The sequence below is a fragment of the Primulina eburnea genome, chromosome 11, assembly GCF_022965805.1.
Source record: "Primulina eburnea isolate SZY01 chromosome 11, ASM2296580v1, whole genome shotgun sequence".
Taxonomy (NCBI): Eukaryota; Viridiplantae; Streptophyta; class Magnoliopsida; order Lamiales; family Gesneriaceae; genus Primulina; species Primulina eburnea.
The window spans coordinates 42,965,906-42,975,933 of record NC_133111.1 but is presented as its reverse complement, the minus strand read 5'-3'; the positions used below and the strand labels follow the sequence as shown (position 1 = coordinate 42,975,933).

Sequence of the window (10,028 nt, the reverse complement as noted above, 5' to 3'; positions counted from 1 at the left end):
AACTCTCTCCTCATCATCTCGTAATTCCTCAACTAAGCCGGGCCTTATCAGGAAAAATCCAACTTCAACCTCCTCGTCATGTGACTTCTCTGCTAGGCGATTGCTCAACAAGAAAATATTATGTTTTTCATGTCATGTTTTCACTTGTTTCATGTCATGTCATGAAAATATTATGTTTTTCATGTCATGCTCAGCAATCAAACTTCAACATCCTCGTCGGGTCTTTTACTTGTTTTTCATGTCATTTTTTGTCTCATTGTGTTGCATTTATCATTTAGCTTGCATGCATTTTGTCACGTTTTAGTTTATATTATGTTTTATTATTAATCATGTGTCTCGGTGTGAAAATGCAGGAGATTCATGCAAAAATGAAGAAAAAAGAATTATTTTGCGAAGGACTTCCGCCCGGGCGCACATTCACATCCGCCCGGGCGCCGGAGAGCTGTGGAAAAACTCACTCTGGCCAAATCGTCCCTCTTCTCCTCCTTCGCCGCCCTAGTAAGCGCGGACACTCCAACGTGTCCTATCTCCCTGCCCCCCTCCCACCCCCCTTCACGGACCATGCTCCACGTAGTCATGGTCCGTGGTTCGTAAGCACGGATTGAGGTATTTTTGAATTTTTTTTTAAAAAAATATTTTTGAATTAATTTTTACAAATTAAATTAATTATAAAAAAACCCGCCAAGCTACATATGACTGTGCATAAGTAATGCCAAGCTACGTATGAGGACAGTTCAATAAGAATAAAAAATATTGAGTGGAACAGGAGAGAAGTAAGCCATCGATCACCTCGGTCTTCCACTTTTTGCCATCAATCACCTCCGTCTTTACTTTTTGCTTCAACTGTTCCTCCAAAATTTTTTTTTGTGACTTCAATGTTAAATCGTTTAAACTCGACATATTTCGTCGTCTTCTCCAGCATGGTTCTGGCCAAATCGTCCCTCTTCTCCTCCTTCGCCGCCCTAGTAAGCGCGGACACTCCAACGTGTCCTATCTCCCTGCCCCCCTCCCACCCCCCTTCACGGACCATGCTCCACGTAGTCATGGTCCGTGGTTCGTAAGCACGGATTGAGGTATTTTTGAATTTTTTTAAAAAAATTATTTTTGAATTAATTTTTACAAATTAAATTAATTATAAAAAAACCCGCCAAGCTACATATGACTGTGCATAAGTAATGCCAAGCTATGTATGAGGACAGTTCAATAAGAATAAAAAATATTGAGTGGAACAGGAGAGAAGTAAGCCATCGATCACCTCGGTCTTCTACTTTTTGCCATCAATCACCTTCGTCTTTACTTTTTGCTTCAACTGTTCCTCCAAAATTTTTTTTTGTGACTTCAATGTGAAATCGTTTAAACTCGACATATTTCGTCGTCTTCTCCAGCATGGTTCTGGCCAAATCGTCCCTCTTCTCCTCCTTCGCCGCCCTAGTAAACGCGGACACTCCAACGTGTCCTATCTCACTGCCCCCCTCCCACCCCCCTTCACGGACCATGCTCCACGTAGTCATGGTCCGTGGTTCGTAAGCACGGATTGAGTTATTTTTGAATTAATTTTTACAAATTAAATTAATTATAAAAAAACCCGCCAAGCTACATATGACTGTGCATAAGTAATGCCAAGCTACGTATGAGGACAGTTCAATAAGAATAAAAAATATTGAGTGGAACAGGAGAGAAGTAAGCCATTGATCACCTCGGTCTTCTACTTTTTGCCATCAATCACCTCCGTCTTTACTTTTTGCTTCAACTGTTTCTCCAAATTTTTTTTTTGTGACTTCAATGTGAAATCGTTTAAACTCGACATATTTCGTCGTCTTCTCCAGCATGGTTCTGGCCAAATCGTCCCTCTTCTCCTCCTTCGCCGCCCTAGTAAGCGCGGACACTCCAACGTGTCCTATCTCCCTGACCCCCTCCCACCCACCTTCACGGACCATGCTCCACGTAGTCATGGTCCGTGGTTCGTAAGCACGGATTGAGGTATTTTTGAATTTTTTTAAAAAAATTATTTTTGAATTAATTTTTACAAATTAAATTAATTATAAAAAAACCCGCCAAGCTACATATGACTGTGCATAAGTAATGCCAAGCTACGTATGAGGACAGTTCAATGAGAATAAAAAATATTGAGTCACATGGAACGAAAATCTTATGGTTGCGACGAAATCTTATGCAGCATGGAACGAAAAATTGAAATATTGGGAAACTGTTGTGGGAATAGTGATCATGATTGATGCCGCCCTCTCTGTAAGAACTGTCGTCAAGGATATCATGAATGAAAAGGAGAAGGAGGAGAAGAAGAATAAGAGAGATGAAATTGCAAGACTCACACTGGAAAAGACTGTAAAGAACGTCGAACTTCAAGAAACTATGGTTGCGCTCTTAACGAAACTCTTGGATGCAAAACTGATGAAGAAAAAAGATCAAGAGACTTCATTGAGACCTTCTTCTTTTTCATATTAGCCACGGTTTTCTGTAAAGAACATGATATTAGATTGCGGATACTCGTAATTGGATTGCAAAAATTTATTTCTGGTTCGTGTCTGTAATTGCACTTGCATTGGTGAGAGTAGTTGGAAAACCTGATTTATTTATTACAATGACTTGCAATCCAGATTGGCGTGAAATAACTGATAATTTTTTCAAAGGCCAACGTGCACAAGATCGCCCCAATTTAACTTCTAGAGTTTTTCGAGCCAAGTTGCTAGATTTGAAGGATCAGATAATTCGTAAGTCAATTTTTGGGCATGTACCAGCTTATGTGTACACAATTGAATTTCTGAAAAAGGGACTACCACATGTACACATGCTTGTGATACTGAAACATGACTACAAGATTAATTCCCCAGATATGTTTGATAATTTTGTTTCAGCAGAACTTCCAAACAAAAACATTCATCCTTGTCTTTTTAAGTTAGTTGTGAGACATATGATGCATGGCCCATGTGGGAATTTGAATAAAAAAAATTCTTTTATAGTTGCAGGGCGGTGTAAGAATCATTATCCCCGGCAATTTTGCGAATCATCTGCTTTAGGGGAAAATTGTTATCCTATATACCGAAGAACGACACGGCACTGCTAGAGAGAGAGGTCAGAAATTTCTGGATTATCTTTACAAATTGCCGACTGGCTTTTTTTTGTTTTTGTTAATTTTACAGACGGCTCGTGTCGAGTTTCATCACAGTTCCTTTTATCATAATCGTTTCTCAACTCTTTTTCTGTGTGGCCTCCATCATATTTATTGAAGGAAATCAAATCTTTTTGGCAATTTAGGAGTTACGGTAGGCAAAAAGCGTGCTAATGGAGATATTTTAGGATTTCTTATTGTAAAAGCTTTCGTTCCAGCCGGAAAAGTAATGCCCATATTGGCGAGAATGTGGGTGTGGTTTTGGTAAAACATGAGTATAATATTTGCTACCTACTTTTTTCCAAATCCACGAAATCAATCTTATTTGTTGTAGCGTATCAATTGTTTTGCAGCTGACTCGATGTGGAACTCCACGTCATTTTTGAGGTTTGCAGTAACTTTTTGGGTTTTCGCTAAATCCGCTGAGAACATTGCTATATATTTGAGCAAGAATCATATGAAGACTAAACCTGGAGCTGAACCATCTCATGAACTTGATTATCTAATCAAGAAGATAGAGATGGAAGCAAGGAAAAAGATTGAGGATGAATCAAGGCATCGCATGAATGAGAAAGAGATTTAATCAACACTCACTCAAATATGTCGCTGATAAAAAGTTATAAGAACTAGGTAATGGTATGTTGCGCAAGTGCTTGCTCTATTTAGGCAAGAAAACCTTGAAATAAAGTTTCTTGATTTATTTCGAACAATAATATGCAAATATAAATTCAAATAAAGTTTTCTTGACTTTGAAACAAATGTTGAGAAATCCATTTAGTTGTTGTACTTCGGGTCAATGGTAAGGGGATACATTGCGTAGTTGGGAGCATGCATGAACCCATTCACTACAAGAAAAATCCTATACGACAACGGATTTTATCCGTTGTCGTAGCCCTTTTAAAACTGTTGCTGAAGCCAGTGTTGTTAAATGTTCGCTCAAAAACAACGGTTAAAAACTGTTGTCGTAGCTACAATTTGCGACGGTTTTCAAAACCGTCGCAAACCGGAAAACCGTCGTCGTAGCTGCATTTTGCGACGGTTTTCAAACCCGTCGCAAATGATAGTTGCGACGGTTTTAAAACCCGTCGCAAATGATATGTGCGACAGTTTTACAAACCGTCGCAAAATATGATTGCGACGGAAGGCTTTATATACCGTCGCTCAATGTAGCGACCGTATTCATGTGGACAAACTGTCGCTATTTAGCGACGGTGTATAAGTTCGTCGCTAATATTTTAGGTAAAATAAAAAAAAAATTTAATAAATCTGTGTTGTAAATTGGTACATTCTTGTAAAAGATAAAATATTTAAGTGTCGTGAAATAATAAAATCGTGTAAAAAATAAAAATTTTATTTGTTTTGATGTGGTAAAATAATCATGTAAGAGATAAAAATTTTAAATGTTGTGAAGTGGTAAAATCATATAAGGAATAAAAAAATTTAAGTTTTGTGAAGTTGTAAAATCGTGTAATTGAGAAAAATTTTAATTGTTGTAAAGTGATGTGGAAGAAATTGAATGAAAATAGCATGTATTTATAGAGAGTGATGAAAAAAATGGAGGGAAGTATTGGGGGGAACGAATTTTTTGAAAATAGCAACGGTTTTAACTTTTACCGTCGCAAAAATTGAAATCGGCGACGGTTTTAACTTATTTGTCGCTAGATTTGGCGACAGTTTCATATAAACTGTCGCCAAATTTCGCGACGGGTTTAGAAAAATCATCGCTGATTTTAAATATGCGACAATTTTTCTTTATTCGTCGCTAAATTTAGCAACGGTTCAGACTAAACTTCAATGTGAAATCATTTAAACTCGACATATTTCGTCGTCTTCTCCAGCATGGTTCTGGCCAAATCCTCCCTCTTCTCCTCTTTCGCCGCCCTAGTAAGCGCGGACACTCCAACGTGTCTTATCTCCCTTTCCCCCTCCCACCCCCCTTCACGGACCATGCTCCACGTAGTCATGGTCCGTGCTTCGTAAGCATGGATTGAGGTATTTTTGAATTTTTTTAAAAACATTATTTTTGAATCAATTTTTACAAATTAAATTGATTATAAAAAAACCCGCCAAGCTACATATGACTGTGCAGAAGTAATGCCAAGCTACGTATGAGGACAGTTCAATAAGAATAAAAAATATTGAGTGGAACATGAGAGAAGTAAGCCATCGATCACCTCCGTCTTCTACTTTTTGCCATCATTCACCTCCGTCTTTACTTTTTCTTCAACTGTTCCTCCAAGATTTTTTTTGTGACTTCAATGTGAAATCGTTTAAACTCGAAATATTTCGTCGTCTTCTCCAGCATGGTTCTGGCTAAATCGTCCCTCTTCTCCTCCTTCGCCGCCCTAGTAAGCGCGGACACTCCAACGTGTCTTGTCTCCCTTCCCCCCTCCCACCTCCCTTCACGGACCATGCTCCACGTAGTAATGGTCTGTGCTTCGTAAGCACGGATTGAGTTATTTTTGAATTTTTTAAAAAAATTATTTTTGAATTAATTTTTACAAATTAAATTATTATAAAAAAAAACCCGCCAATCTACATATGACTGTGCAGAAGTAATGCCAAGCTACGTATGAGGACAGTTAAATAAGAATAAAAAATATTTAGTGGAACAGGAGAGAAGTAAGCCATCGATCACCTCCGTCTTCTACTTTTTGCCATCATTCACCTCCGTCTTTACTTTTTGCTTCAACTGTTCCTCCAAGATTTTTTTTGTGACTTCAATGTGAAATCGTTTAAACTTGAAATATTTCGTCGTCTTCTCCAGCATGGTTCTGGCCAAATTGTCCCTCTTCTCCTCCTTCGCCGCCCTAGTAAGCGCGGACACTCTAACGTGTCTTATCTCCCTTCCCCCCTCCCACCCCCTTCACGGACCATGCTCCACGTAGTCATGGTCCGTGCTTCGTAAGCACGGATTGAGGTATTTTTGAATTTTTTTCAAAAAATTATTTTTGAATTAATTTTTACAAATTAAATTAATTATAAAAAAACCCGCCAAGCTACATATGACTGTGCATAAGTAATGCCAAGCTACGTATGAGGACAGTTCAATGAGAATAAAAAATATTGAGTGGAACAGGAGAGAAGTAAGCCATCGATCACCTCCGTCTTCTTCTTTTTGCTATCAATCACCTTTGTCTTTACTTTTTGTTTCAACTGTTCCTCCAAGATTTTTTTTGTGACTTCAATGTGAAATCGTTTAAGCTCGACATATTCCGTGTACTTTTCAGCATGGTTCTGGCCAAATCATCCCTCTCCTACTCCTTCGCCGCCCTACCCTTTTCATTCTTGATGTCTTTCAAGCCAGATCTGATAGAAATACCTGAGTCAACAAAAATCACTGCACAAATAGTGACATCCCTCCCCCCTCCCCCTCACACCCCTTGTAAGTGTGGACGCTCCAACGTGTCTTATCCCCCTCCCCCCTCTCCCACCCCTTCATGGACCATGCTCCACGTAGTCATGGTCCGAGCTTCGTAAGCACAGATTGAAGTATTTTTGAAAATTTTTTTTAAAATTTTTTTTCAATTAATTTTTACAAATTAAATTTATTATAAAAAATAAACCCGCCAAGCTACATATGACTGTGCAGAAGCAATGCCAAGCTACATATGAGGACAGTTCAATAAGAATAAAAAATATTGAGTGGAACATGAGAGAAGTAAGCCATCGATCACAACAAAACTTTTCGATGAAAAAATCAACAAAAAAATCTCTATCGATGCAAAAATGAACACAAAAATCGACAGAGAGGTAGAGACAGGGAGTTGATTGAGGTGAAATTCTTTTCTTAATATTTTAGTGCACGTTTTTGTATACAATTGCATATACTTGCAGTTAAGAATTGTTTTAAAAACACATATGTGATCGTTAGTATTACAAGTTTCAATTGTTAGACCCCAAATTATTGAAACTTCTTGTAGCGTGATTGTTGCTTCACCACATGTAAAATGAAACGTGTGTGTCTCGCGTCGCCAACGTTCAACAAGAGTAGTAATCAAATGATTATCAAAAACTTGTGAGTCACATTCTAAAACTCCGTAAAAACCTATATGATTTAAATATGCAAGTACAAGCTCGTGTATATACTGCACCAATAGTGACTTCCCTCCCCCCTCCCCAGAATTGCCAGGGAAAAAATAGAACCTCACTCCACAAAAGAACAGCATTGAAGGAACGTGCTTTCCTAGAGCTGGTTACCATGTAGAAAATCAGAAGCTGTTCTGGGTAAAAGGATTTACCATATTTTTAATATTTGAAACCGGGGATCAACTCTTTCAATCTCTTAAATAACTAAGAGGGCATTTGACTGAGCTTATAAGCTCTTCCAATTTTTTTGGCAACAATTTGGTCAAACAACTTATAAACGGGGTTTTTAAAAAACACGTTTTATATTTTTTAATTTGAGAGTTTTATATTCCCGCCAAAGATAACAGACTGTTCACGCGTATATAACTCAAATCAAAACAGAATTGGGGCAAACAAATATTCAAAAAAAAAAAAAAAAAAACAAAATGGGATTATTTCCGCGTCTGAGGCAATTATGGTTGCGACGGAAATCTTATGCATCATGGAACGAAAAATTGAAATATTGGGAAACTGTTGTGGGAATAGTGATCATGGTTGATGCCGCCCTCTCTGTAAGAACTGCCGTCAAGGATATCATGAACGAAAAGGAGAAGGAGGAGAAGAAGAATAAGAGAGATGAAATTGCAAGACTCACACTGGAAAAGGCTGTAAAGAACGTCGAACTTCAAGAAACTATGGTTGCGCTCTTTCACCTGCTGCGATAATTCAGCTCTTCCTCTACTTCTTCGAATACAATGGAATTGAAGAATAATGTCATTTACAAAATTATACATCTAAATTCTTTCTTACAATAATTATAACTACTTCATTTGATAATAAAATTAATATTATTTATATTTGTATGTCTGTTTTTATCCCATTATGAAAGTGAAGCATTAGAATCCAATATCATTGAAAGAATGCTAATTTCAATTTCATAATAAAATGATGCCTTGAATTATTATTATTATTATTATAATAAACCAAGTCATGAACACAAATTTTTAGTTTTTCTTTAATTTCAAATAAATTTATTATTTCATGATTCTATCTAAATACAGTTAAATAATGAAATGAAAATCAAATACAAATTGATCAAATTTCGTCGATCAAACACCAGCTTTCGTCTCCCTCATCCACCCGATCCCAAACCAAGCCCACCTCGCAGAATCTCATCCCATCATCATCATCATCATCGTCAACAACCGCATGATTATGAACATCAAATGCAACTGAAACCTCTTCAATCTCAGGAACAAGAGACGAATCTAACGATGCCTGAAGAACATCGACTTCCTCATCATCGAAATCGGTTCCATCGTCACGATCCACGAGGTCCAAGTAATTCAACACCCCCGAAGCAGAAAACCCATAAAATTTCAAACCTTGGGGACCGTCCGCGGTCGACCGTATCTTATGGGCTCCCTTGACTTTGTCCATGGACTTGCAAACCGGGTGGCTATGGCAGCCGCGGCACCTGGGGCGGCCGCACTTGCCCGTGTACTTGGAGTGGTTGGTCGGCTTGATGGATACTCTGGTGAACAGGCCGGCGGTCGGGGGTGAGCTGAACTCGTTGATCGTCTTCCGTGGGTTCAGCATCTCGTAGGCTCGGACCATGCCGTGTTGACGACCCTCCCTCTTCATTTCCGGTTGTTTTCTTCGTTAGCTGAATGAATGAGACCGAATTGATAGTTTTTGGGTTCGAGGCATTAAATAGAGCGAATTTACATTATCAAATTATAGTTTAAGTTTGCTTGAGAAGCAAGGCCTTTTTTGGTCAACCACGCAAAGGTTAATTACAGGGATTTGCCTCATCTGATGTATAATTAATAATAATGACAGAAGATTATCGGATCTTGAAATAGATGAATGTTTGTTCATATGTTTGATTTTTTACCATATTTTTATACTTGACAAACATGATTTGATCAAGATCCGAGCTAGCTACCATCATCAAAAAATAATTATCGTGATATGAAAATAACTACTACTTTATTATTTAATGTATTTATTGACAAGTCCTAAATCTATTTTTATAGAATATTTAAAATTTATTAATTAGGCACCGACAGCTTGCTAAGAGTGAAGGGAAAGGCAATTACTTTGGAATTTAGAATTTGAGGTTACATATAATATTATTCGTGGCAGCTAATCTTCCTTTTGTTTTTATCTTGATTGATTGTTGATTAGCTTGTTCATATATATTGTCCAAATCATTAACAAGGATTTACATACAAATTTTAATGAGAAAAAGCTATTTCCTACAATTTAAGAGATCATGATTTTTGTCAAACATAAAACACATTTTCCGTCAGAATATTTTTAAAAGTTAATATTTGACTATTTTTTACAGTTTCCAAGCTTGCTAGCTTGAACTTCATTATAATTTTGATGGCCATTAATTTACCATAAAAATATAAACAAAATCGAGCAAACTGCAGCAATTCCACTCATCCAATTTATGTGTTTCCTGTTATGCATCATCTTGATTTTGGTGGTCAAAGAGCAGAGGTTCCTCGTTTACTGCATTAACAACGGATGGACGGCGATCTTCTTGGAAGGAGGATAAAACACAAAATGCAGCTAGCTGGGTCGTGAAGATAAGATGATATCAAACCAAATACACAACTGCAAATTAAAGTTCAGCGATCGAATTTATGATTGGAACTCAAAAAAAAAATTTACCCTTTACGGCACGATGAGATATTCTATGAGTAGAAATGGAGAAGATCATATGAAAGTGCGATCATTTCGTACGGAAGATAACAAAGTCTTGCCAGATTCACACCCTTACAAACACCACAGGTTGCATGGATGGATTTTCTCATAAATG

General features: G+C 37.6%; 1 protein-coding gene across 1 annotated transcript; it reads right to left on the bottom strand.

Annotated features, from left to right (window-relative positions):
* Positions 1-8,186: 8,186 nt before the first annotated feature.
* On the bottom strand, positions 8,187-8,986 carry LOC140806356 (uncharacterized). The gene has a single exon (XM_073162965.1). It carries the CDS (start codon positions 8,837-8,839, stop codon positions 8,291-8,293), a length of 549 nt encoding a protein of 182 aa, XP_073019066.1. The 5' UTR covers positions 8,840-8,986; the 3' UTR covers positions 8,187-8,290.
* Positions 8,987-10,028: the final 1,042 nt, after the last annotated feature.

Excerpts from the sequence above, each read along its gene's own strand:
- LOC140806356 (XM_073162965.1), bottom strand. The coding sequence starts at position 8,839 with ATGAAGAGGGAGGGTCGTCAACACGGCATGGTCCGAGCCTACGAGATG.